This window comes from Sus scrofa, chromosome 14 (assembly GCF_000003025.6).
Source record: "Sus scrofa isolate TJ Tabasco breed Duroc chromosome 14, Sscrofa11.1, whole genome shotgun sequence".
NCBI classification, from domain to species: Eukaryota; Metazoa; Chordata; class Mammalia; order Artiodactyla; family Suidae; genus Sus; species Sus scrofa.
The window spans coordinates 38,515,671-38,543,642 of record NC_010456.5 but is presented as its reverse complement, the minus strand read 5'-3'; the positions used below and the strand labels follow the sequence as shown (position 1 = coordinate 38,543,642).

Here is a 27,972-nt window from a genome sequence, read left to right as displayed (position 1 = left end):
GTCCCGCCCGGGCCCCGCCCCCCGGAAAGGCTCTTCCCAAAACACGCCCCGCCCAGCCGCCCGCCCTCCGCAGCGGAGGGCAGTCACGTGAGTCAGGCTGTGGCGCCCAGCTCCGCGCTGTCATGGTGGCACCGATGTACGGCTCCCCGGGCGGCCGCCTGGCCCGGGCGCTGACGCGGGCGCTGGCGCTGGCCCTGGTGCTGGCCCTACTGGTCGGGCTGTTCCTGAGCGGCCTGACCAGCGCGATCCCGACCCCAAAGGGCTACCGGGGAAGCGGCAGATCGGTCCCACCCGCCTCCCGCAGCCGCTCGGTGCTCCTGGACACTGAGACGGGCCAGCTGCGCCTGGTGGATGGCCGCCACCCTGACGCCGTGGCCTGGGCCAACCTTACCAACGCCATCCACGAGAACGGGTAAGGGTTGGCCCGACCTCGCGCGGCCCAGCGTGGGGAGGGAGTTGTGTGGGCTCTGGGCCTCTTGCAGGTGACAGTGTCCCAACCTGGTCTCCCCGGGGGTCAGTTTCCCGCCTCTGAGGCTGCAGCACCGTGCTTGGGTGAGGCTGTTGCAGCATCCCTCAACTCCTGAGGACCCGTCCTTTGCCATCAGCCAGGAATGACAATATCTGTTTCCTTAGTGATACAGTAACTTCTATCCCCACCGAGGCCAGCACTCTCAACCCCTGTCTCACCCCCACAGACCAGAAAGGTGGTAATAGCTCTCCAGGAGAAACTCACACTTCCTTGGTTGTAGCTTACCCCATAGGTGCCAGCCACCCTGCCTCCTTTGCAGAATCAGAGCAAGAGGACTGAACTTGGATTCCAGGCCAGTCTAAAAACAGAGGGCCCCTAAATTCACAGAGCCTTGGTCCAGGGGAAAATCGTCTGGCCAGACAGATACTTCGTATGGAGCCAAGTACTCCATCCTTGGCAGTCACGATCACTATCCTAATCACTGGGGTCCAGGCTGTCATTCTGATGTATGATTCTTACCGAACTCCTCTGTTTGCCTGGGCTTTCATTTGCCTGTCTATGGCTTGGATGCTGAGGATGTGCTCTGGCTGGGAGCTTGGGTGGTGCCCTCTCAGGTCTTGTACCAGGGCTTGTGCCCATTCACTCACCTGGTGTGCTTGGCCATGGGTACACAGACCTGACAGGGGTCCCCATTCAGTGGGGGAAACGGTGCCAGGGGGGAAAATCGTGGGAGTGGGGAAAAATCTTAGAGCCTTGTCAGTAAGACCCAGGTCCTGGATCCAGGTTGTGTTGGGGATCTTAGGGAGCCCTGTGCTCCCCCACCCCTCCATCTTAGGCTCATCTCAGTGCTTAGAACATACTGCCTCCTCCAGCAGGCATAGCTCCTCCTGCTGCTTCCCTCATCCATTTTGCCATCTTCATTAATTCCGGCAGGTGTTGGGGAGACACAAGACACTGAGGACACTCCATTCTGGTGCTTTGTGGTACTTGGGAGGGTATTAGGGAGATGTATAGACCAGAGATTGTGGGGAAAGGATTTGCTGCAGACACAGGAGCTAGGTGGGGCTAATCTGGGAGGGCTCCCAGGGAGAGGAAGCCACAAAGTGGGCTGATGTCTATGGAGTGAACTAAAACTCTGTGGCGATGTGACTCTGGAATCTGATGACCCAGTTTCTGCTGACTCATTTATGGTTTTGGCCCCGTTTAGGAGAGCCATGACCGTCTCTGCCTGGATGCCAGTCAGGGAAGGAGGCACAGCAGGAAGGCCCAGCATGGGGAAGGGGCTTTGGCCCCAGCAGGCCCTGAGTGGGCTGCATTGATCTCAATTATGGAAAACTGAGAAGTGGGGGGAAGGCTCCCTTGATTGTGCTGGGTGGAAAGTTCTTCCAGGCCCCAATCTGGTGCTGTGTGACCCTGGGCAAATCACTTCACCTCTCTGAGCCTGTTTCCTCTCTGGAAGGTGGGGCTCAATGGGAAATTCAGGGGAATCACAGGAAACACCTCCGTTTATTTATTAAAAGGTGGAGGGAATGAAAGAAAGGAGCGGGTGTCCTCTGCCTCCATTTCGCAGTTGGGGAAACAGGCCTGAGATGTGAACCCTGGTCTCTTCCACACTTCTTTCTCTCACCTCACCGTTCTGGCATCTTCTCTGTCCAGCCTGCCCCTTTCCTTCAGTGTTGGACAGTGCTTGAGTCAATGATGTAGGGAAACCTGTGTGGGAAACCCCCATTTTATAAGCAGGGAAACCGAGGTCCTTAACGATACCCTCTTGAGAAGTGAGATGTAAGAGAGGCATCTGGGGAGTCCCCATTGTGTCTCAGTACGTTAAGTACCCGACTAGGATACAGGTTCGATCTCTGGCCTCGACTGGTGGGTTAAGGATCTGGCACTGCCATGAGCTGTAGTGTAGGTTGCAGACGCGGCTCGGATCTGGTGTTGCTGTGGCTGTGGTGTAGGCTGGCAGCTGTAGCTCCAATTCAACCCCTAGCCTGGGAAGGGATCAAATGCCGCATGTGTGGCCCGAAAATGGAAGAAAATGAAACAGGAAAACAAAAGAGAACAGCATCTGGGGTGTTCTGGCCCCCAAGCAGCAGAACCTCTGATCTGCAGGTGACTGTCTCATTTTTTGGAGGGTGGAAATCATGGAATCATGGAAATCATCCTGACCCAGGATGTCACCAGATCCTGGGACTGGCAGGATAACTTCCATGTCCCTTTCCCCTAATCTCTCTTCTTTCATTTGTGTTGTATTTGACTCTGGACTGACGCTCCCCGTGTAGCCTGAAACATGAAGGGTTTGACGCTTGGGAATCAGAGATGCCCCCAGAGCAGTGCCTCTGCTGGCCTGGCTCTGACTGTGGTCCTGGGGATGCCGAATCCTCCAACCTTACCTTCTCCTCCTTCTCTGACCTGATCCCCCTGCCCTACAACCAGCTATGTGACCTAAATTGCCTTCCAGAGGGGAGAGGAAATAAATACCAATAAGAGGGAATTAACCTATTAGGAAGCTGGGAAACAACCCCAGTCTAGCACCCAACAAGCAGAAACCCAGCACAGTAAAATGGATTAATACCACCCAGCTGTTTCTTTGAAAAGTCACAGAAAATAAACTTGTACCATCACGTATGGGAAAGGAGTGATAGCCACAGATAAGGTGGTACAGCCCACATGATAGAGGGTGTCCAGGGTTCACTGTACACTGAAGGGGCAATGGGGACAAAGGGAGGTTTGTGACCCCCTGCTCATCTCACAAGAATGGTTCGCCTTTTCATTAGACCCTGAAGTCACCTCAGAGGAATAGCTGCCCCTGACATAAAATCCCAGTGTGGCCCCTAGACTGACCAGAAAAAAAAAAAAAAAAAAAAAAAGAAGAAGACTGGACAAACAAGATTCAGTGCAGCTGACTTTTTATTTTTGTCAAGCAAGTGCATTAAAAACAAACCAGAACAATATTTATCGATCTCTGCCCATTTTATCTAATAGATGATCAGCTATTTTAAAACCAAACAAGCCAGAAGGACATGATCTCTAAATCAAGAACAGTCTAATGGAGGCATTTTGCTTTAGAAACACTCTTCTCAGTGATTTTTGTTTTTTTTTTTTTTTTTGAGCCGCACCCCTGGTATATGGAAGTTCCCAGGCCAGCGGGTCAAATCAGAGGTGTAGCTGCCGGCCTACGCCACAGCCACAGCAACAGATGATCTGAGCCCTGTCTGCAACCTACACCACAGTTCAAGGCAACACAGGATCCTTAACCCACTGAGCGAGGGCAGGGATTGAATCTGCACCTTCATGGATACTAGTCAGATTTGTTTCCTCCAAGCCACGACAGGAACTCCCCCTCAGTGATGTTTTTGTTTGTTTGTATGTGTTGTTGTTGTTTCATTTTGGCCAGGAAGTAGGGTAGAGTTTCTCAGAGTTGCCAGCCAGCACAGCAGTAAAGGATTCCCAAAGCCATTGGCTGATGTCCAGGTCTTCCCATTTCACAGGTGGGGCAGCTGAGGCTGGAAGAGTAAGGAGGTGTGGTGTGAGGCAAGGTTTCAGGCTTCTCATCGGGGAGATCTAGGTTCAGATCTCTGTCTGGACACTTACTACAGGTGGCCATTGGCAGCTGCCTCATCTCTGTGACAGCTTTTCAGAGTCCTTGAAAAAACTGATTAGGGCTCAGGGCCCGAGGCAGCAGAGGGAGCCCTGGAGAGCAGCTCAGGGGATCCAGCACTGAAATCCCCTCATGAATGGGAAGGGTAGGCAGAAACCCACCTAGGACTTAGGCCAAGTGAATAAACCCCATCCAAACCGAATCATCCATGGAGTTCCTGGTGGCCTAGCAGTTAAGGATCCGGCATTTTATCACTGCTGTGGCTTGAGTCACTGCTGTGGCTCAGGTTCGATCTCTGGCCTGGGAACTTCCTCATGTTGCTGGCATGGCAAAAAAAAAAAAAGGGGGGGGAAGCGAATCACCTCAGCTGCCCTTTAGAATTGCAGGAGACTTTCTCTTGGACAAGGGCAGTGAGTGACTAATCCTGTATCTGCGGTACTGCAGCCTGGCTGGGGGATGGGGTGTATGTGGGGGGGAATTGTCACTCTCACATGTCCTTTTCATTTCTGTCCAGCTTGAAGGAGTCATGTGGCTCTTCTCTTTTACATTTTTGGAATTATTATACAAGTACTTTAATTTTTCATGGAAAAATTGGAGCAGTTTGGAAAGGCGAGAAGGGATATGGAAGATAAACGGAGCCCCCATTCTTTCTTTCCATATATCACCACTGTTAGCTCTTTTTTTTTTTTTTTTTCCTTTTCTTTTCTTTTCTGCCACCGAGGCCGAAGTAAGGGACCCATCCTGTGACTGGTGCTCATAGCACCCTCGCACATGCAGGTGAGGGTCCTTGTTCACAGCAGCATTTCTGACCAGAGCTGAGGAAAATCGGGCCCTCCTGAGACGTCCAGAAGGGCCTGACAGTAATCTGCCCATATATGCAGTGGGTTTCTAGAACCATATGGCTGACTTCCATGTGCTAATGAGATGTCAGACCCAGACGGCATGTGGAGGTTCCGAGGCTAGGGTCTAATTGGAGCTGTAGCCGCCGGCCTATGCCGGAGCCACAGCAACTCAGGATCTGAGCCGCATCTGTGGCCTACACCACGGCTTGGGGCAACGCTGGATCCTTGGCCCACTGGGCGAGGCCGGGGATCGAACCAGCAACCTCATGGTTACTGGTCAGATTCATTAACCGCTGCATCACAGTGGGAACTCCAACCCAGTTTTAGAAAGAACAGCGTTATTACAAAAATTCCCATTTTCCTCAAATTTCCATTTTCTTCTCCCAAAACACTGAATGATTTTCTCCCTACCTGTGAATTTCAATTCTGTTCTCCTTTTGTGGCTAACTTACATACCTTATTATCAGGGGAGAAAACAGAATCTTAAGGTTGGAGTTTTAATGAAATCCAACAAAATGAAGCCTACGTGACCCTCCTAGCACAAAAGGAGATAAGGCAAGGAACTGGGGTGAGGGAGATCACATACCATACACAGTGAGGTGGAAAAGCCAGGTAAATTCTAGTCCTCCAGTGCAGCTCCCTCAAGCCCTGTACGACCCACTGTCCTCAGAGGTTAGGTTCTCAATCTCCACGGATGTCATGTTGGGCACATGGACCCTCTGCTGGTACCTGTCCTGGAGGCTGACCCAGGAGGGAGTTTTCCCAGGATGAACTCATAGCCAAAGCCCCATGTGACCTCCTCCAGCTCAGCTTCTTGCTTCTCGAGTACATGAAACAGCACAGAACCTCCTCGGATCCCCTGTGGATGAATTCCAGAAGCATGAACTTCAGCACTATGGACTCCAGGACTCTTGGCCCCCATGCCGCAGACATCTAGGGCATTGGAAATAGGAAACATGTTATTTTATCAAGGATAAAGACGAGAACCACAGAAACCTCTTCCTAATGAAATCCATCAAATTATAATCCCTTGATCTAGACAGAGAGCCTGGTACAATACATTCGAAGTGGTTTCTGGGATTAAGTCCTGGTTCTAGTGGAATATAACCTTGAACAGGGACTAAACTTGCCAATCTGTTGTTTTTTACCTGCCTAATAATGACAGTGAAATTAAATGAGATCAAAGGCAAAAAAAAAAAAAAAAGAGTTCCCATCGTGGCTCGGTGGTTAACAAATCTGACTAGGAACCATGAGGTTGCGTGTTCGATCCCTGGTCTTGCTCAGTGTGTGAAGGATCCGGCGTTGCCAGGTGGTTTTCTGTGGTTTAAAACTGCAGATGGTTGCCTGCTCAGCTGAGGATCCATTTCATGCTTGGCCCCTCACTGACCAGGTGTGCCCTCTCCTCCCTCCTCAGGTGGGCCTTTCTGGAGCTGCACACGAATGGCCACTACAATGACAGCCTGCAGGCCTACGCAGCAGGCGTGGCGGAGGCCGCCGTGTCCGAGGAGGTAAGGGCCAGATGGGGAAACCTGGGGTGCCCTGTGCTCATCAAGTGTGCTCCCCAGGGAACTTTGGAGGGTTCTGAGATATGTGAAGAGTGGGCTCACATGTATCTGTTAAAAATTTATAGTCTTATTTGATGCATAGGAAAAATATGACACATTCCAAGTTATGAAGCATAAGAATACAATGAACACCCAAACTAAACGCTAGCTTGTTAATACCACTGAAGCCCCCATTCTCAACTCCATGCCCTTACCTCCCCTACCCTAGAGACCCCCACCCCCTCTATGTGGTGTCTGTCATTCCCTGTCATTCATTCATTCATTTATGTTGAGATAGAATTCACAAACCAGAGAGTTCCCTGGTGGTTCAGTGGGTTAAGGATCTGGCATTGTCACTGTTGTGGCACGGATTTGATCCCTGACCTGGAAACTTCTGCATGCTGCAGACATAGCCAATATGTGTGTGTGTGTGTGTATTTGAAATTCATATATATATATTTGAAATTCAGTGCTTCTTAGTATAGTCATAAGGTTACACAACCATCACTACTATCTAATTCCAGAACATTCCAGAACATTCTTACAACCCTGGAAAGAAACCCCATACCTACTAGCAAACTTCCCTTTGCCCTCCTTCTACCCAGCCCCTGGCAACTGCTATCTACTTTCTGTCTCTACGGATTTGCTTATTCTGGACATTTCCTATAAAAGGAATCATACAGTATGTGGCTTCTTTAGCTTAACATGTTTTTAGGGTCCCTCCATGTTTTATTTTTTAATTTATTTTTTGCTTTTTAGGACTGTACCCGCGGCACATGGAGGTTCCCAGGCTAGGGGCTGAATAGGAGCTACAGCTGCCGGCCTACACCACAGCCACAGCAACTCTGAATCTGAGCGATGTCTGCAACTTACACCACAGCCCATGGTAACACCGAATCCTTAACCCACTGATTGAGGCCAGGGATCGAACCCACAACCTCATGGTTCCTAGTTAGATTTGTTTCCCCTGCACCACAACAGGAGCTCTTCCCTCTATAGTTTAGCGTGTGGTAGTTCTTTATTCCTTTTTATGGCTAAATAGTATTGCATTGTAGGAATAGACTATTTTATTTCATCAGTGGGTAGATTTTGAGTTACTTCCACTCCCTTCCTTTGGTTGAAGTAGTAAAACTACACGGGATGAAGCCTTAAGCAGCATATCATTTTGCTTTACCTGCTTTGGGGCTTTTTAAAAGTGGCCCTCACCAATTGCAGAAGGCAGACAGCATCAGGAGTTGGGGAGGCTGTGGTTGTGCCAGCCATGCTCCCATGCCATGGTGCAGGTGTGACATCCACATTGGAAAATAATTTGGTGTTAACTTGCAGAGTGGAACACACACATGCCCTGGGACCCAGCAGCCCCACTTCTTAGGTGTTTCCCCTAGAGGTGACCCGAGGACGTGCATGGAGGGTTCAAAGCAGCCCTGAGGTGGGAACATGCAAACACCACCAGCAGATGTACCGGTAGCCTGCACAGCGCAGGACTGTAGAGCAGTGACTGTGAAAGCAGTGTGGTGGGTCTGAGATGTGTGACACTGAAGGGGAAGAGCATGTCACAGGAGACAGCATACAGTGTGACAGCCTTTTATAAACTCACTCTCCTCCTTTGTCCACCCAGTTGAGACTCCCCCCAGGACCTTGATGTTTGGGGTCAGACAGGGCGTCAGGCTGGCACCGTTTTGGGTGCTGGTTAGGACCCTGAGGCAAGTCCAGAAGTGACTGTTCTGTGAGGAGCCCCAGATGTGGGCAGGGTGCTTTGCTGGTGTTATCTCACTAGCTTGCACAACAGCCCTCAGGGGAGGCTGTCTGTCAGCTGGGTGATGGGATGACTGGATTCAAGTGGCCTCCCTCCTCCGCACCCCCAGCAGATCGGCCCAGGCTTGTTCATGTGACATTGATGGGGGTGGGGGCTGGGGGGTGGTGGGAAGGCTCTTGAGGGCTGCTGGAACTCACTCAGGATTCTCTTATCAAGGTCACTCAGTTTAGGACATAACAGGTGCTCAAAAAACCCTGGTAGTTTGAAAACATATATAGACTGGGGGGGGGGTCCCTCCAGTAATAGACAAGGTGTGATCTAGGACAGACTTTGAATGCCAAAGACTTTCAGAGGAAGGAGGCATCCAGAAATGTGGCTTCACCAGGGCCCCTGGGCTCTTTGGAGACCTGGGTGAGAGTGATTTCTCTGAGTCTGAATGGGGAGCCCATGGGGTCCTCAGGGATGAGAGCAGCCCCGCGGCCCCGCCCCTGTCCTCGCCTACCTCGCCCCCCTGCAGCTCATCTACATGCACTGGATGAACACGGTGGTTAATTACTGCGGCCCCTTCGAGTACGAAGTCAGTTACTGCGAGAGGCTCAAGAACTTCCTGGAGGCCAACCTGGAGTGGATGCAGGAGGAGATGGAGTTGAACAAGGACTCTGCTTATTGGCACCAGGTGGGTGTGGCCCCCATGCCCAGAGGGGTGGGGTGGCAGCTTGGGTCAGCTTCTGGGACCTGCCACCACTGTGACTGCTACTGTTTCCAGCTGGCCCATCTATCTGCCTCCTGATCCTTCTAGCCAGTCCTTTGTCTCTCCCTCCCTCCATTCACCCATCTACCTACCCCTCCATCCATCTACCCATCCATCCAACCTTCCCTCCCTCCCTCTCTCCCTCTGTGTCCATCCTTCCCTTTCTCCCTTCTACCCATCCACTCACCCACCCATCCAACCATCCATCCATCCACCTCTCCATCCATCCCTCCATCCACTCATCCATCCCATCCCCATCCCTCCATCCCCACCTCCATCCATCCATCCATCCATCCATCCATCCACCTATCCACCTATCCATCCACTCATCCATCCATCCACTCATCCATCCATGCGTCTAGTTTGTCAGCTTATTCATCCACCTACCCACAAGCCTATACATCTTTCGTGCTCTTCCTCTCATTTATCCATCTGTCACCTACCTGCTCATCTTAGCCCAGTTGTCAGATCTTCTATCCACCCACCTTGTTGATACACCTTATTTGGTTGCCTATCTCTCTGTTCATCATCTCCCTGTCTGTCCATCTACCCTCCATCCACATGCCCAGCCATCTCTCAGAGACCACCTTCCCTGCTTCATTCCTCATCTTCCTTCTGGCCAGAGTCTAGGCACCTCTCAGTCAGCGTGTCCCTCTGTTGGTCCATCTCCTCTGCTCTGTCTCTGCTCTCATAAATCTCCCAAGGGGCTTCCCAGCTCTCTGGGGATAATGGCTGTACTCCTTACTGTGGCCTCAACACCCTCCTGCATCTTCTCCTTCCCCTGCCTCACTCCTACTGACTTTGATCTGTGCTTTAGCCTCCCTGGCCTCCTCCCCATTCCTTGAACAAGATGTGTCACCTCTGGCCTCAGGGCTTTTGAATGTGCTGTTCCTTCTGCCATCTTCCCTCACCTCCCAGGCCCTTCCCTGCACTTCTTCTTCTTCTTTTTTTTTTTTTTTTTTTTTTGTCTTTTTGTATTTTTCTAGGGCTGCACCTGCAGCATATGGAAGTTCCCAGCTAGGGGTCTAATTGGAGCTGTAGCTGCCAGCCTACACCACAGCCACAGCAACTTGGGATCCAAGCCTCATCTGCAACCTACACCACAGCTCTCAGCAACGCCAGGTCCTTAACCCACTGAGCAAGGCCAGGGATCGAACCTGCAACCTCGTGGTTCCTAATTGGATTCGTTAACCACTAAGCCACGACTGTAACTTCCCCTGCACTTCTTTATAGCACAAGTGAGGCATTCAGAGACTATCTTCAACTGGACTTGGGCCTCATGAGGCCAGAGCAGGGACCGCATCTTCTTTGTCTGCTGCAATGTCCCCAGTGTCTAGCCCAGGGGCTGGCATATAGTAGATGCTTCATAAGTAGAATTTTGTTGAGTGCTTACAGATGAAGAATGAATCCATTTTGAACCGTCCATCTACTCATGCACCTGCCTGAATGCATCCTTCCTTCCATCCTCCCATCTAAAGAGATGATGCCTTTCTCTCCGTCCTTCTCTTGTTTCACTCTGTGGCCACCATCGTTTATCACTTCTGCCTGTCCATCCATCCACCACCTATCCTTTTGTCTATCCATCTTTCAGATGCTCACTAAGTGCCTGGTGTATGCCCAGCACAGGCCAAGGCTTTGTGTGGGACACAGTGATATATATGTGTGTATGCTACAGAACAGTGACAGTGGGGAGAAGTCAGCTGCTTGAGACAGGTGCCCTGAGCCAGCAGGCTGGGAGGCTTCCTGGAAGAGGTGGCTTTGAGCTGGGCAATTAAGTGGGGATGATCAGGGGTTGGCACAGGGTGGAGACATATAGTTAAGTGATGGCATGAAGGTGCTTGGCATAGAGGGCTGGGTGGTGGTGGGGGTCAGGGCTATCTGGAGCCTGGAGGGTGCACCTGAGCCTCTCTTGCTGGAACCCCTCCCATTGCAGGAGAAGGTGTGAGCCTAGGGGAGAGGCCTTACCCTCCCTCTGCCCCCTGCCCTCTGCCTCCTCCCCTTCCCCTCCCTAGGTGCGGCTGACCCTCCTGCAGCTGAAAGGCCTAGAGGACAGCTATGGAGGCAGTGTGACCTTTCCAACTGGGAAGTTCACCATCAAACCCTTGGGGTTCCTGTAAGTGCCACCCCCAGTGTGGATAGGGTAGGGGAAAGGGCCACACGCCTTATAGTCAGACAGACCTGGGTTCCAGTACCAGCTCTGCCCCTTCCTGGCTCCATGGCCTTGGACTGGTCACCTGACCTCCCAGTGCCTCGGCTTCCTCCTCTGTGAAATGGGTAGGTAACAGCACTCCCAGCGGGCGTGGTAACCCTTTGGCACCCTGGCCCTCCTCAGCCTGTTGCAGATCTCTGGGGACCTTGAAGACTTAGAGCTGGCCCTGAATAAAACCAAGACCAAGCATGCCATGGGCTCTGGCTCCTGCTCTGCCCTCATCAAGCTGCTGCCTGGCCACAGTGACCTCCTGGTTGCCCACAACACCTGGCACTCCTACCAGTACATGCTGCGCATCATAAAGAAGTACTGGTTCCAGTTCAGAGAAGGGCCCCACGGTGGGTAGGTGTGAATGGATCTGTGTGTGTTCACGTGTGTGTGGGTACACGTAGGGGCAGTATGAGGAGGTGTGGGTCTTGGCCCTGTACACACTGGGGTCACCATAAGGCCCCTCTAAGAGCTCATCTTATTTTCTTTTGGCCACATCTTGGCATATAGCAGTTCCCAGGCCAGGGATTGAACCCATGATGCAGCCACAACCAGAGCTACAGCAGTGACAACACCAGCTCCTTAACCTTCTAAGCTGTGCGGAAGCTCTGAGCTCATCTTATTTTTCACATGTTTACTTCCTTTTAATTTTTATCTCACAAGGTGTATCAGTAAGCTACTGCTGCATAACAAATCACCCCACATTTGAAGCAGCAAAGGCTTGAAACACAGCCGTTTATTTTTGCTCTGTGGTTGTTTTGTTATTCTGGGTTAAGCCTGCTGATCTTGACCAGGATCAATGATGCTTCTTTAGTCAGCTGCTGTGAGCTGGCTGACGTAGGATGGCCTCATCTGCAAATCTGGGGGTTGGCTGTCAGCTGGAATGATGCGACCTCTGGCCTCCATGGTCTTTCAGCTTCCCACAGGCTAGCTCAAGCTTGTTTATGTGACATCTGGCCAGGGAAGCATGGAAGCCTTCAACCTCTTGAGGGCTGTTTGAAACTGGCACAACATTCTGTTGCTCAAGCAAGTCAAGTGACCAGTTCAGATCAAGAGGTGGGGAAACAGACCCCACCATATGACGTGAGGAACAGCAGAGCCACATGGTGGCTGTTGTGGACACAAGCACGGGGAGAATTACAGCCATTCTTGCACACAATCAGCTACACAGGAATGCACGAATACATTCTTCCTGTCAAATGGGAAGACTTTGCCACTGAGGCCAAAGTCCCGCATCATGCCCCGCCCCCTGTCATTCCTGGCCCCAGTGTCAGCCCCAGAGGTAGCCACTGCCAGATGTTTGCAGTGCCTCCTCAGCCAAAATGAAAAACTTAATGTTGCCAGGAGGTGATAAGAGAGTAGGGAAATGTGTACCCTCACTCACTGCTAATGGGGTATGAGCTGGCATGGGGCCTAAAGAGGAGCCTAGCCATCGTCTAACAAAATTTAAAATCTGTCACGCCTGTGATCCAGCAACCCTCTGGCCCATATCTGTCCCTAGAGAAGCATTTCTCTTTCTGCACAAGGATGTCAACTGCAGTAGTGGTTTGGCCACAACCTGGTGCCCATTAATTTAAAGTAGAGAGTTCCCTGGTGGCGTAGTGGTTAAAGACCTGGTGTTGTCACTGCTGTGTCTTGGGAAACTGCTATGTCTTGGGTTCGGTCCCTGGCCTGGGAATTTCCACATGCCGTGAGTGTGGCAAAGAAAGAAAGTGAACTTTGAAATTGACATTGATACGGAAAAGTATGCACATCATAGCGTACAGATGAATTTTTTGCACATTGAACGCATACCAATGTATAGCACCCAGACTGAGAAACAGTATTCCCAGCCCCCAGAAGCTTCCCTCTTGTCCCTTCACAGGCGTTATCCCCATCCCATACTGACTTCTCATGGCTTGGACTAGATTTACTGGATTTGAAATGCTTTACAGATGGAATTGGGCTTCTTTCACTTAGTCTCACGTCTGTGGGTTTTACCCATGTTGTCATCTGTAGCTGTGGTGCTCTCATTCCCATTGCTATATAGCCACTAGCATCTTAATATCTTTTAAATACCTATATAAATCAGGAGTGCTCTTGTGGTGCAATGTGTTAAGGATTTGGTATTTTCACTACAGTGGCTAGGGTCGTGCTGTGGCATGGGTTTGCTCCCTGGCTCAAAGCCTACATAAGTCGTATGCATGTGTTATGGAAAATTGGAAAACACAGCAACACACACACACACACAGAAAGTCGCTGGAAAATCCCACAACCCACACGCGTTCATTTCTGTAAACATTTGGGTTTTTTTTTTCCCCTAGACTTTAAAAAATATACCTCAATTTTCCATTGGTTTTAACTTACTTACTTATTATTTATTTATTTATTTATTTTCTTTTTGCCTTTTTCCAGGGCCGCACCCATGGCATATGGAGGTTCCCAGGCTAGGGGGCTAATTGGAGCTGTAGCTGCCAGCCTACGCCACAGCCACAGTAACGCAGGATCCGAGCCACATCTGTGACCTACACCACAGCTCACTGCAACACCGGATCCTTAACCCACTGAGCAAGGCCAGGGATCGAACCTGCAACCTCATGGTTCCTAGTCAGATTCGTTAACCACTGAACCACGACGGGAACTCCTGGTTTTAACTTATTTTTACTACATTAGTAATGCATGGATACATTCTCCCTGTCACAAATTCCAGCAATAGAGAGGAAGAAATAAATCTCCTTTGATCCCCTCCTCCCAAGTACCAGACCTCTCCTAAGAGGAGAGCACTGATGCCATTTTGGTTTGGATCCATCTAGATATTTTTATTATTTTATTTATTTATTTATTTTTTTATTTTTTTGTCTTTTTAGGGCCACACCTGTGGCACATGGAGGTTCCCAGGCTAGGAGTCCAATTGGAACTACAGCTGCCAGCCTATACCACAGCCACAGCAACATGGGATCTGAGCTGCGTCTGCGACCTACACCACAGCTCAGGGCAACGCTGGATCGTTAACCCACCGAGCAAGGCCAGGGATCGAACCCGCAACCTCATGATTCCTAGTCAGATTCGTTTCCGCTGCACCACGCCGGGAACTCTTAGATGTTTTTAGATGTATTTATACATCTGTATATATGGACCTTTTTAAAATTAATAGACTTTGTTTCTTAGAAAAATCCTAGGTTCACGAATAGAATACACAGTGCAGAGAGTTCCCGTATATCTCCCCCTGCCCACTTCCCCCTGTTATTAACATCTTGCGTTAGTGTGGTTCATTAGTTACAATTCATCAACCAATATGGATTCGTTATTAACTGAAGTCCATGGTTTACATTCAAGTTCACTGTTTGTATGGTAGAGGTTTATGGATTTTTGACAAATGCACAGTGACATATATTCACCTTTGCAGTAGTCTCCAGAATAATTGCACAGCCCTGAAAAGTTTGCTTTCTGGGTTTTTGAAAAAACATGAGATCATAGTTCCTTGCTCATGATTGTTTGCAACTTGCTCCTTTTGCCCCACAGCTGGCCTTGAAGAATTTTCGATATTGCCATGTTCAGTCCATCATTAACAGCTGGATATTAAATTTTAACTAGTCCCCAGTTGAGGATTTGGGCCATTTCCAGATCTTTGCTGTTTCGAATGGTGCTACAGCAATCAGGTGGGCCACCAGAGGTGTTTCCTGGTGGAAACACTGGGTTAAAAGATGAGTGGGGAGCTTCCGTTGTGGCTCAGTGGTAATGAACCTGACTAGTATACATGAGGATGCGAGTTCAATCCCTGGCCTTGTTCAGTAGGTTAAGGATCTGGCGTTGCCATGAGTTGTGGTATAGGTCACAGATGTGGCTTGGATCTTGCTGTTGCTGTGACTGTTGCAGAGGCTGGCAGTTGCAGCTCTGATTTGACCCCTAGGCTGGGAACTTCCATATGCTGCATGTGTGGCCCTAAAAAATCAATTAAAAAAAAAAGAAAGAAAGAGAGAGAGATGAGCACAATTACAGTTTTGTCAAATTGCCTCTAAAAATGGTTGAGCCAGTTTATACTTCTACCACCATTCTGTGGATGTGTTGACTTTCCCCACAGCCTTGCCAGCACTGGGTATTATGGTTTATTTCAATTTTTTTGCCATTCTTCTGGGTGATAAGTGATGGCCCAGACTAGGTTCATTCTGGTTTTTTTTTTTTTTTTTTTGGTATTAACTTTATTGGTGAATAGGTTAAGTATACATTTAGAGTATATCATTTGATGGGTTTGGACAAACAAATGTGGTCATGTGAACACCATTCAGTAAAGATATAGAACATTTCCATCACTCTAGAGAGCTCCCTGTGACCTATGCAGTTTTTCTCCACCCCTCTCCCCAGCCAGTACTCGTCTGATTTTTTTTTCCCATTAGGTTAATTTTGCCTGTTCTAGAGCTTTATATAAACTTATACTAATTTTTTTAAATTTATACTTGTAGTTTCCTTTTTTTTTTTTTTTTTTTTGTTTTTGGCTGTGCCTGCACCATGTAAGAGTTCCCAGGTCAAGGACCCAACCCATGCCACAGCAGCAACCTGAGCCACTGCAGTGACAAGGTCGGATCCTTTAACTCACTGCACCACAAAGGAACTGCTACCTTCTGTAGTTTTATTTTTATTTAATTGAGGTGAAATTCATATGACACCTTGTGTGAATTCCTGTTGTGGCTCAGCAGGCTAAGAACCTGACATAGTGTCCGTGAGGATGCACGTTTGATCCCTGGCCTTGCTCAGTGGATTAAGGATCTGGTGTTGCCACGTGCTGCAGTGTAGGCTGCAGATGTGTCTCAGATCCTACTTGCTGTGGCTGTGGTGTAGGCCAGCAGCTGCAGCTCTGATTTGACACCTAGCCTGGGACCTTCCATATGGCAATGGTGCAGCCATAAAAAGGAAAAAAAACAAAACAAAATTATTTTAATGTGCACAATTCAGTGGCATTTAGAACATTCACAGTGTTGTACAGAGTTCTTTTGTGGTGCAGTGAGTTAAGGATCTGGCCTTGTGACTGCAGCAGCTTTGGTTGCTGTTGTGGCACAGGTTTAATCCCTGGCCTGGGAACTAATTCATGCCTTGGCTGTGGCCAAAAATAAAACAAAACAACACCAAACAAAAAATACAGTGTTGTGCAGCTGTCACCTGTCTACTTACAAATCATTTTCATCACAAAAACAGGAAACTGTACCCATGGAGCAATCACTTCTCTTTCTCCCCCCTTCCCAGCCCCTGGCAACCACTAATCTACTTTCTGTTTCTGTGGAGTTTCCTGTTCTGGACATCCCATAACAATGGAGGCATTCAATAATGGTTTCTTCTAACTGGCTTCTTTCACTCAGCATTGTGTTTTCAGGGTTACTCTATGCTGTAGCAGGTGTCAGCACCTCATCCCTTTTTATGGCTGCCTAATATTCCACTGTATTGAGCTACTCCAGTTTGTTTATCCGTTCACCTGTTGATGGATATTTGGATTATTTCTTTTTGTCTACTGCACAAACTCTTAGTGATTCAAACAAATTGCTTAAGTAATACACGTTCACTGAGAAATTTAGAAAATACAGTGGAGCACAAAGAAGGAATAAAAATCACTTGTAACCCGCCCTGCCCCCAGCCCCTGCAGAACCACCACTGGTGTTGGTTATTTTCCCTTCCAGTTTTGGCTGTTCAGTTATGACTTTGCCCCTTTTATCTAGTCATTAGTTATTCAGAAATAGCTTCTTTGGCCCATCTCCTCCAGGGGCCCACATCCCTACCCTAGAACCCTTTGTACCTAAAGCCCATCCCATGACAAGTGCTGGTCTGGTACATGGTACCCTTGATTGTAGGCCTGCTAGGTACCCACTGTTGTGCTAGAAAGTCTGTCCTCCATGATCTTGTAAATTAAATCCTTATAACTGCCCCGTGCAGGGTGAAGGATTATTATTCCCAGTTTCAAAAAGGCTAAGTAACTTGCCATAAACCAAGCAGTTGATAAGGGGCTAACCTGAGATTCTACGCAGGTCTCCTCCCTCCAGAGCCCGCACTCTCGTCTGGTCCAGCCATCTTGCTTCTAGGTATGCACCCAAAGGAAATGCAATCTCGAGGAGGTGTCTGCCCTCCCGTGTTCATGGTAGTATTTACAGACCTGAGATAGGGAAACAACTAAGTATCCATTGACAGATGAATGGATGAAGAAAATGTGGTACACACACACACACACACATATATTCATACAATGGAATATTATTTAGCTGGAAAAAAAGATCCTGCCACTGACAACAACATGGATGAACCTGAGGACATTATGCTAAGTGAAATAAGTCAGAGAAAGACAAATACTGATCTCACTTATATGTGGAATGGAAAAAAGTTGAATTCAATATAAGCAGAGAAGTAGAATGGTGGTTGCCAGGGGCTATGGGGAGGTGGGAAATGGGGAGATGTTGGTGGGAGTACAAACTTCCAATTAGAAGACGAATAAGTTCTAGAGTCTAGAGCACAGCATGATGGCGTTCCCGTCGTGACGCAGTGGTTAACAAATCCAACTAGGAACAATGAGGTTGCAGGTTCGATCCCTGGCCTTGCTCAGTGGGTTAAGGATCCGGTGTTACCATGAGCCGTGGCGTAGGTCGCAGACTCTGCTCGGATCTGGCGTTCCTGTGGCTGTGGCATAGGCCAGCGGCTATAGCTCCAATTAGACCCCTAGCCTGGAAACCTCCATATGCCACGAGTGCAGCCCTGGAAAAAGACAAAAAGACTAAAAACAAACAAACGAACAAAAAAAAAAAAAAAGCACAGCATGATGGCGGTTCCCCAGTGGCCTAGCAGTTAAGGATCTGGCATTATCACTGCTGGGGTGCATGTTTGATTCCTAGCCTGGGAACTTCCACATACTGTGGGTGTGGCCAAAAATAAAATAAGGTAAATAAATAAAGGAGGAGTTCCCATTGTGGTTCAGCGGGTTAAGAACCCGACTAGTATCCATGAGGACACAGGTTCCATCCTTGACCTCGATTAGTGGGTTAAATAAAGATCTGGTGTTGCTGCAAGCTGGAGTGGCTGGGGTGTAGGCCTGAAGCTGTAGCTCTGATTGCCCCCGAGCCTGGGAATTTCCATATGCCATAGGTGGAGCCCTAAAAAGAAAAGAAAAAATAATAATAAAAAAATAAAGGACAGCCAAAAAAGGAATAGTAAACAAAGAAAACTCATGGGTACTAGTTGGGTTCATATTTTGCTACTAGGTTTTTTTTTTTAACACACACACACCCATCAGATGGCCTGGTTTCTAAGTCAGAAAGTGGCGTCGAGGCTTCTTCTGAAACCTGCTGCTCCACCTGGAGCATCCCAAGCCTCATGCAGAGGCCCCCATATGGGCTTGTCTGACCAGCCCCCCGCCCCACACTGGGCTCATTCTCCCCCGACAGAAGACCCCATCCCGGCTCCTGGCAACAGAGTGATCTTCTCTTCCTACCCTGGTACCATTTTCTCCTGTGATGACTTCTACATCCTGGGCAGCGGACTGGTGAGTCATCCTCTGCTGTCACCTTTCTCCCTGGGGTAGCTTCTCAGCCAGCAGCTCAGGACCAGCAGGGAGACACAGCCCCCAGCACCACCCCGGGGCAAGGCCGTCTGCCAGCAGGGGGCGCCTGTAAAATGGAGTCCCGGCCCCTCGGCCTCCAAACCCTGCAGCCAGCCTGGGACTCTGATAACGCAACTCCTTAGAAATTGCTTGCTGGTCTTGGGGCCCTTTGAAAATACCCTTGACCTCAGTGACCTCGTCTTGTGTTTATGTATTTAGGACAAGCCGTCCCTCTCCCCACCATGACTTGCTCATTCTTCTGCTTTTCCTCTTGCTTGCCACAAAACCCCTCTAAACCTGGCCAGGTTTTCTGAATAAATGTTGTTTACAATGTGTTGTTTTTATCGGTTTTCCTGGCTGAGCTCCAAACTCGTTTAGAAATCTGTTCCTGGCACCCGCTCACCAGGGCGGCAGGCCTCGCGGTCGCCAGGGCAACACTGGAGAGGAGAAAAAAGCATCACTTAAAAAAAAAATCCTAGATACAGAAGATGCCAGTTCCTGGGGAGGGGAAAGGAGGGGCCCTTTTTTTTCTATGACTTTTTGAAAGGAGCGTGGGATTTAGTCCCTTAAATGTGGGCAGAAGCATGAGGGGCCAGGCGGTGGGTGAGGGGACCCCCTTGCTGCTGTCTGGTGTGGGGAAAGCAGGAGTGAAGCCCGGAGACAGACAGTCTAAATGGTTTCATCCAGTTACCTGGAAAGTGTTTCATCAGGAAATTTACCTTCCATTCGAGTTCTTCTTCTTTTTTTTCCTTTTTTTTTTTTTTTTTGCTTTTTAGGGCTGCACCTGCAGCATATGGAAGTTCCCAGGCCAGGGGTCGAATTGGAGCTGTAGCTGCTGGCCTGTGCCACAGCCACCTTAACCCACTGAGTGAGGCCTGGGATCCACGTCCTCGTGAGTACTAGTTGGGTTCATAATTGCTGAGCCACAACGGGAACTCCCGTCGAGGTTATTCTTAATTGTTTTTGTGCTCTAGATTCCTTTGGCAGTCAAGGGAGCTTCAGACCCCTTCTCAGAATAATGCTTTTATATGCATAAGCCAGCATCTGTTGGATTATAAAGGAAACCAGTTACATTGACATGACTTTATCAAAATATTAGATAAGTAAACCTTTTAATATAACATACAAGCATACCTTGTTTCATTGCACTTTGTGGATATTGTGATTTTTTACAAATTGAAAGTTTATAGCAATCCTGCATCAGGCAAGTCTTTCAGTGCCATTTAATTAATTAATTAATTAATTAATCTGGGCCACACCTGCAGCGTATGGCAGTTCCCAGGCTAGGGTTCAAATTGGAGCTGCAGCTGCCAGCCTATGCCACAGCCACAGCAATGCCAGATCTAAGCCATGTCTGTCACCTACACCACAGCTCGAGGCAATGCCAGATTCTTAACCCACTGGGCGAGGCCAGGGATCGAACCCACGTCCTCATGGATACTAGTTGGGTTCATTACCACTGAGCTACCACGGGAACTCCTTAGCACCGCTTTTCCAACAGCATTTTCTCATTTCAGGTCTCTGCGTCACATTTTGGTAATTCTTGTGGTATTTTAAACTTTTTCACTATTATATTCTTTACGGTGATCTGTGACTAGTAGTGATCTTTGATATGATGATTGTAATCAGTTTTTTGTTTCTTTCTTTTTCTTTTTTGTCTTTTTAGGGCCACACCCGCAGCATATGGAAGCTCCCAAGCTAGGGGTTGATTTGGAGCTGCAGCTGCCGACCTACGCCACAGCCACAGCAACCTGGGATTCCCGACCTACTGAGCGAGGCCAGGGATCGAACTTGCATCCTCATGGATACTAGTTGGATTCATTTTCACTGAGCCACAATGGGACCTCCCTGTTTTGTATTTTTTTTTTTTTTTTGTGTCTTTTTGCTATTTCTTGGGCCACTCCCGCGGCATATGGAGGTTCCCAGGCTAGGGGTCGAATCGGAGCTGTAGCCACTGGCCTAAGCCAGAGCCACAGCAACGCGGGATCCAAGCCGAGTCTGCAACCTATACCACAGCTCACAGCAACGCCAGATCCTTAACCCACTGAGCAAGGCCAGGGACCGAACCCGCAACCTCATGGTTCCTAGTCGGATTCGTTAACCACTGCGCCACGACGGGAACTCCCCCTGTTTTGTATTTTTAAATTAAGCTAGGTACATTTTTTCTTGACATAATGCTATTGCACACTTAATAGCCTACAGTATAGTGGAAACAACTTTCATGTGCACTGGGAAACCAGAAAATCAATGTGACTGCCTTTCTTGAGATACCTGCTTTATCGTGGTGGTCTGGAATGGAACCTGTGATATCTCTGGAGTCTGCCTGTATGTGCTGCTTATTAGCACATTAAATAACAAACTCTGTTCACAGGTAGGCTGCCTGCCGTAATTTAGAAGTATGAGGAGGGAGTTCCCATTGTGGTGCAGTGGTTAACGAATGAGGATGTGGGTTCGATCCCTGGCCTCTCTCAGTGGGTTAAGGATCTGGCGTTGCCATGAACTGTGGTGTAGGTCGGAGATGTGGCTCCGATCTGGCTTTGCTGTGGCTGTGGTGTAGGCTGGCAGCTGTAGCTCCGATTGGACCCCCTAGCCTGGGATCTTCCATGTATATTTTTTAATGACCACACCAATGGCATATGGAAGTTCCTGGTCCAGAGATTGAATCTGAGCCGTAGCTGCGGCCATGCTGGATCCCTTAATTCACTGAGCTGGGCCAGGGATAGAACCTGTGCCTCCACAGCAACCTGAGCTGCTGTGGTCAGATTCTTAAGCCACTGCACCACAGCGGGAACTCCTTTTTTTTTTTTTAATGAACGCTATTTTGAGATTTGTGCAGCCCTGTCATATGATGGAAAATATCTGTGATTTTTGTTGGTCACAGTCTCAGGTACCACTAGCAACACTGTGGTGTGTTACCTGCATCCATGGTGGAAGGAGGTGCTGCATTTTGGTGTGACATTAGTGGAAATAAAGATGTAATGTTTCTTCCACCCAAGTCTGCAAACTCCCTGAGTCCTGCTCCAGGCTGAGAACCTCCCCCTGGCTCAGAGAGAGGAAACTGCTTCTCCGGGGCTTTTGAGGTCCTGTAGGTCTGAGTCTTGGCAATGAATGACTTAGAATATGAAAAGCAGCTGGCTGAGGGATGAGGAGGGTACAGAGTGGGGGAGTGGGAGAAGCTATTCCCACCTGGGTATTGCTATTGAGAGGCTTGCTTTGCAGCTTCCTCCCACCCATCCTCCCTCCCTTCCTCTCTTCCTTTTTTTTTTTTTTTTTTTTTTGGTCTTTTTAAGGCTCCCCTTGCAGCATATGGAAGTTCTCAGGGGTCAAATCGGAACTGCAGCTGCTGGCCACAGGCACAGCCATAGCCACAGTAGATCAATTCAAGCCGCATCTGTGACTTAAACCACAGCTTGTGGCAACGCCGGATCCTTAACTCACTGAGCGAGGCCAGGGATTGAACCCGCATCCTCATGGATACCTGTCGGGTTCTTAACCCACTGAGCCACAATGGGAGCTCCACGGATTCCTTTCTGAAACATCGCATTTATGGCTAATGCTGTCTGTTAGTTGTTTTCCAGCTCTGTATGACAAAGGAAGAGGCATGCTACCGTCCTGCTCTAGGGGAACAAGCACCAGTTTAGGAAGTTAAAGTGGAAATTTGGGGATTGAGTCTTGACCTGTCCACCTCCCAGCCTTTTTGCAAGTCTCTTAGCTTCTTCGGGCCTCAGTTTACCTTTCAGGAAGAAGGGCCTTACTAGCCTTGCTGTGTTTTCCCTAAGAGGGTTATAAGAGTTCATGGAGTTAGTGGTAGCCACCCTGCTTGCCCTGCAGAACTGCCGAGAAGGGGTATAAAGGGATACTGTCTATCTGGGGAAAGAGTTGACTGATTTGGTAGGGGAGTGGGTTCACGGGAGCGGCCCCTTGGGCTCTTTTAGGGACTGTTCCCCCAAGGCAAAGTGGGAAGCATGATCTTGATCATGAACTCCCCTCAATGCTCGTCCAAAGAACCAGTGAGGACCATGCACCTAAGTTGGGACATGAGGTTTTAAAAACTAAATAGTCGGCAATTTTTGTCAATGTGTGAACCATGATTGGTACAGTGCTGCCACTTGGTGGCAGCATGCCCTGGTTGTAAGTAAGGGAGCCTTTCCATGCAGCACCCCCTTGACTCTCCCACAGGTGACCCTGGAGACCACCATTGGTAATAAGAACCCGGCCCTGTGGAAGTACGTGCAGCCCAAGGGCTGTGTGCTGGAGTGGATACGCAACATCGTGGCCAACCGCCTGGCCTTAGATGGGGACTCCTGGACTGATATCTTCAAGAGGTTCAACAGTGGCACGTGAGTGGCCACCCACCCTCCCCACTAATACTCAGACCCCGGGGGACCTGATGGGGCAGCAGGGTCACACACCCCACATCTTCTGCAGAGGCCTCTCCTTGTTATGTACATGGGGAAACTGAGGCACAGGGAAGGAAAGGAGTTGCCTTTCTCTTGCAGGCTCCTCCACCCAGGGAAAGGCTCCCAGAGGGAAGACAGGAAGAAACTTGGAACTTGAGAGCTCTGGGGACAGTGGGGGGGGGGCATCCAAGGAGGTACTCATGAGTGGATGGGGCCGCATGAGCCAGAGACACTGGAACTGGGTAGGACAGGGTTGTAGTATGTTAGGCAGAAGAATTGACCTCTGTTCCAGTAAGCACTAGGGAGCCATGGACTCCTCTGGAGCAGGCCAGCAGCATGACGAGAGAGGAGTCTGAGGATGTCTTGTCTAGCTGCAGTGTGCAGGTGACAGTTGGACAGCAAGATGCCCCCAGACCATCCCAGCCCCATGGTTCCTGGCTTCTTGCAGCCCTGGGAGGGGAGAGGCTGGGGCAGTGGCCCCAGGGTCTATTCAGCCCACCGTCCTTGGGCAGGTACAACAACCAGTGGATGATCGTGGACTACAAGGCCTTCTTCCCCGGCGGGCCCAGCCCTGGGCGGAGGGTGCTCACCGTTCTGGAGCAGATCCCGTGAGTACCTGGAAAGGGGCAGGCGCTGCAGCAGAGGGAACTGCCTGGGCGGAGGCCTGGAGGCAGCCGAAATGAGTGTGGGAAGGGAAAACCTCAGGAAGGCTAGGCTGGGGGAGAGGGCAGCCCCGACTGGGGCTAAAGATTTGTGACATAATCAACCCCCAGGCAGTGGGGAGCCACTGGGGGTCCTTAAGCGGGGCAGTGCCCCCAGGAACCCCTTTTTACACCACACCTGTCCTGTCTCTTCCCGCCCGCAGGGGCATGGTGGTGGTGGCTGACAAGACCTCGGAGCTCTACCAGAAGACCTACTGGGCCAGCTACAACATCCCGTATGTCCCCGCTTCTCGCTCTTGCCCCACCCTTTGCTCAGCTCTCTGTGCTCTCGTCCTTCCCAGGCGAGTCTTTAAATCCACGGAGCGGGGAGTTCCCACTGTGGCTTGAACCCACCAGTATCCATGAGGATGTGGGTTTGATCCCTGGCCTTGTTCAGTGGGTTAAGGATCCAGCATTGCTGTGAGCTGTGGTGTAGGTCGTAGACACAGCTCAGGTCCCAGGTGTCTGTGGCTGTGGCTGTGGCTGGCAGCTGTAACTAATTCAGCCTCTAGCCTGGGAACTTCCATATGCTGTGGGAGTGTCCCTAAAAAGAGTAAAAAAAAAAAAAAAAAAGAAAAAAAAAAAAAAAAAAAAAAAAAAAAAAAAAAAAAAGCAAAGAAAACCACAGTCCACCCTCTTCTTTGCCAGGAAAGCCCTGACAGTTGGGGGTACAGCTGTGGGCTCAGTGTCCATGTGGTCTCCCAGTCTGTACCCACCACAGGGTGGTGGGGGGTGGCCAGCTCAGGTGCTGACTCCCACCATGGCTCCCCAGCTGGAGCCACTTCAACCTGGCTGCACAGCCATCACCTCTCGACCCTCTTTACCAGGGTTATCTCACCTGATCTGGGCAACCTCCGTGTGTGGTCGCCACAGCACCATTCCCATTTCACAGATGATGAAACTGAGGCCCTGAGAAAGTGTCCACCTTTTCCAAAGTTCCATTGGTGGTCAACTGTGAAGCCAGGCTTTGAACTTGTGTCTTTTGGGCCCCAGAGCCCTAGCTCGGCACCCTGCCCAGCCCTCCCCCACAGCACAAACAAAAGACACAATTATTGTTCTCCCGACTGTCATGGTGCTAAGGTCCTAGCATGACTGCCCTCTTCACCTCCCTGGCCACACACGGCCAGGTGAAGTCACTGGGGGTCATGAGTGACCATCCTTGTCCCTGAACCTGGCAGGTCCTTTGAGTCCGTGTTCAACACCAGCGGGCTGCCGGCCCTCGTGGCCCACTACGGGGACTGGTTCTCCTACAACGGGAGCCCCCGGGCCCAGATCTTCCGGCGGAACCAGTCACTGGTGCATGATCTGGACTCCATGATCCGGCTTATGAGGTGCGCAGGGGGGGGACCGTGAGCCCAGAGTCACGTGGAGCTTTATTGTAACTCACTGCAAACTCCTAGCAAGCCCGGGGGGCAGCGGGGAGGTGGTGCTAATGTTAGCAGCTGGCACAGCAGTACCAAGGCAGCACTCGGCTGAGCCTTCTTGGCGTCCTTGTGTTACAGGTGAGAATGCCTATCAGCCGTGGAGGGACCGCCTGTGCTTGGGACTGGGAAACGGGCACTGAATCTGCCCCCCGGTCCCCTATCCTCGGGAACACCCTGTCCCGTCAGGGATGCAAAGTCCATTCTGTACTCACTGATGCGGACATGTGACTGGGGATGTCTAAGCTCAGCAGATGCCATAAAGGGGCAAAACGGGGTCTCCAGCCTGGCTGGGGACAGGGCCCAGAGGGATTCCTGGAGGGAGGGATGGTGGAGCGGAGGTCTGAGTGGTGAGTGTGGAGGGACTGGGGGAAGCGGGGTGGGTGATGGAAGCTGGTTGGGTTTGGGGAGCCGGGCCCATTGAAAGTGGGTGGTGGGGTCAGGGGGCTGCCCCCACCAGAAATCTGGCCTCCTCTCCTGGCAGGACTGATGTTTCCTCCCTTTCCACATCCAGATACAACGACTTCCTGCACGACCCCCTGTCACTGTGCAAAGCTTGCAAGCCCCAGGCCAACGGCGAGAACGCCATCTCGGCCCGATCCGACCTCAACCCATCCAATGGCTCCTACCCCTTCCAGGCCCTGCAGCAGCGCTCCCACGGGGGCATCGACGTGAAGGTGCCAGGCCTGGGGCCGTGGGTGGGGTCCAAGTTAGGGGCGCTGCAGGGCCTCCCAGGTCAGGACAACTTCATGACCTGCCTCTCCTCCTGTCCCCTGCCCCACCCCAGGTGACCAGCATGGCCCTGGCCAGGGTGTTTGGCCTCCTGGCGGCCAGTGGACCCACGTGGGACCAGCTGCCTCCATTCCAGTGGAGCACCTCTCCCTTCAGCCACCTGCTGCACATGGGCCAGCCTGACCTCTGGAAGTTCTCTCCTATCGAGGTCTCATGGGACTGAGGCTCCAGCTCTGCTCTGCTGGCTTCTGTCCTTGCTGACCCCAGCAGGGACCGCCCAACTGACTGCCACCCTGACCTCCTGCCTGCCCCCCCCCCCGCCCCAATTGGGCGATGCCCTCTGCTAGGCCCAGATCAGGGACCCAGATCAGCTAGGTTCAGGCTTGCCTTGGTGGCCTCCTGAGTGGCGCCCAGAACCCCAAGGAGGGAGCCAAATCTGACACTCCCAAGTTGGTCCCCTCTCCTCTGCCTCTCTGTCCCTGCTTCTCGCTCTCTCTTCCAACCCCTGGGCCCCTTCCACATGCTGGCTAGAGGCTGGAGAGGGGTCCTGGGATCAGGTTCTGGGCCCCACTGGGGCCAGCAGGAGAGGCCTGTCCCAGTGCCTCCCTCCCAGTGTCATTCCTGGAGCTTGTGGGGTTTCAGTCCCCGAAGCCTGGGTGCTGCCTCCGGTTGGTGTTGGCCTTGCTCTTCCCAGCCCTCAGCCCCTTTGCCCCCTCAGGAAGCAGCTCCCCTGTTTCTTCTCCTGGCTGGCTTCTTTGAGCACAGAAACTTGAAAACAAAAACCAAAGTTTCTGGCCACTTGTGGCTGAAGGGGCCCAAGTGTCCTCTCTCCAGGGGCAGGCAGGAGTGTCAGCCCCCATGCTCCAGCCTCATGCCCCTGCCCCCCACCAGGGCCTGCCTCTGGCCTCAGGGCAGTGCAAGCAGGTCCCCTGCTGTGAGAACCAAATCGCAGGCTGTGCTGCCATTAAACAAGAGAGGCCATGGCCCTTGTGCTGTGCTTCATGGGTCAGTGGGAAATGCTGGGTTGGCATCCTTTCTCTTCTCAGATGTGAGCTCTGCACCATGCATCTTCCTGTCCACTTTCTATCTGTCCATCTACACATTAATTCATCTGCCAACCCACCTACCCCCTTGTCCATCTGCACCGTCATCCATCCATCCATCCATCCAACCATTTTCCAATCATCCATCCATCCAGCCATCATCCATCTAGTGACCCATCTTACCCATTCATATCTGTCTGACCACCCATATATCCATGTGTTTATTGAACACCCGCCTTGTTCTGTGTCCAGTTCTGGGGCCCTGTTAACCACCAAGACCTTCCCAAGTCCTACCTAGGGGGTATAGATCAGCAGCACAGAGTCCCTCCCCATCTGATCTTACACAGAGCCTACACTAGAGACAAGAGTCACTCAATGTGAGGTGCTTGGGGAGAAAAAAGCATACAGCCCTGGAGTCAGAGACCTGGACTCAAACCCTGTCTCCATCTCTTACTAGCTCTAGGACTTCTCTGAGCCTCAGCTACTGGTCTGTACCATAGGTAGCAATGTGAGCAGCATGTCACATGCAGTGTGTGTGTGGGGGAGAGGGGTGAGGACTCACTGCAATAGTAGCTGTGGTGTAACCCACATGAGGCCTCACACACTCAGCATTCATTCATTAGCAGGAATTTATTGGAACACTTAGAACATGCCAGGCACTGTTACAAGGTCCTGGGGATACCTTATAACAACAGGTACCAAAAAAAAAAAAAAAAAAAAAAAAAAAAAATCCCTGCTCTTGTGATGTTTACACTGGGGAGGGAGATAGTAAAAATAAATAAACATACGGTGTGTAAGATGCTGATAAATGCTCTGGAGAAACTCAAGCAAGGTTGAGGGCTGGGGTTTGCTATTTCTCTCGATAGCTTTACAACTCCTATTATCTGGGACTCGATAACCCATTTGTGGTTCTAAAAATTTAACTTTTACGCTGGTACATTTCCCAGCTCCTTTGAGAGTATTGTCTTT

General features: G+C 50.4%; 1 protein-coding gene across 2 annotated transcripts; it reads left to right on the top strand.

The window, feature by feature from the left end:
- PLBD2 (phospholipase B domain containing 2) lies at window positions 62-27,808 on the top strand. Of its 2 annotated transcripts, none has more exons than XM_013982918.2 (12): window positions 62-412; window positions 6,324-6,417; window positions 8,727-8,885; window positions 10,973-11,073; window positions 11,293-11,507; window positions 18,552-18,649; window positions 22,886-23,046; window positions 23,619-23,714; window positions 23,972-24,043; window positions 24,986-25,138; window positions 25,743-25,905; window positions 26,016-27,808. In XM_013982918.2, exons 1-12 carry the CDS (start codon window positions 123-125, stop codon window positions 26,181-26,183), a joined length of 1,770 nt encoding a protein of 589 aa, XP_013838372.2. In that variant the 5' UTR covers window positions 62-122; the 3' UTR covers window positions 26,184-27,808. The 2 variants fall into 2 exon arrangements, with proteins under 2 accessions (XP_013838372.2, XP_020928112.1); XM_021072453.1 differs by having other exon boundaries at window positions 66-412; window positions 18,555-18,649.

Coding starts and splice junctions, on each gene's coding strand:
- PLBD2 (XM_013982918.2), top strand. CDS start 123: ATGGTGGCACCGATGTACGGCTCCCCGGGCGGCCGCCTGGCCCGGGCG. Junction 6,418..8,726: donor AGGCCGCCGTGTCCGAGGAG/GTAAGGGCCAGA, acceptor GCCCCCCTGCAG/CTCATCTACATGCACTGGAT. Junction 25,906..26,015: donor ACGGGGGCATCGACGTGAAG/GTGCCAGGCCTG, acceptor GCCCCACCCCAG/GTGACCAGCATGGCCCTGGC.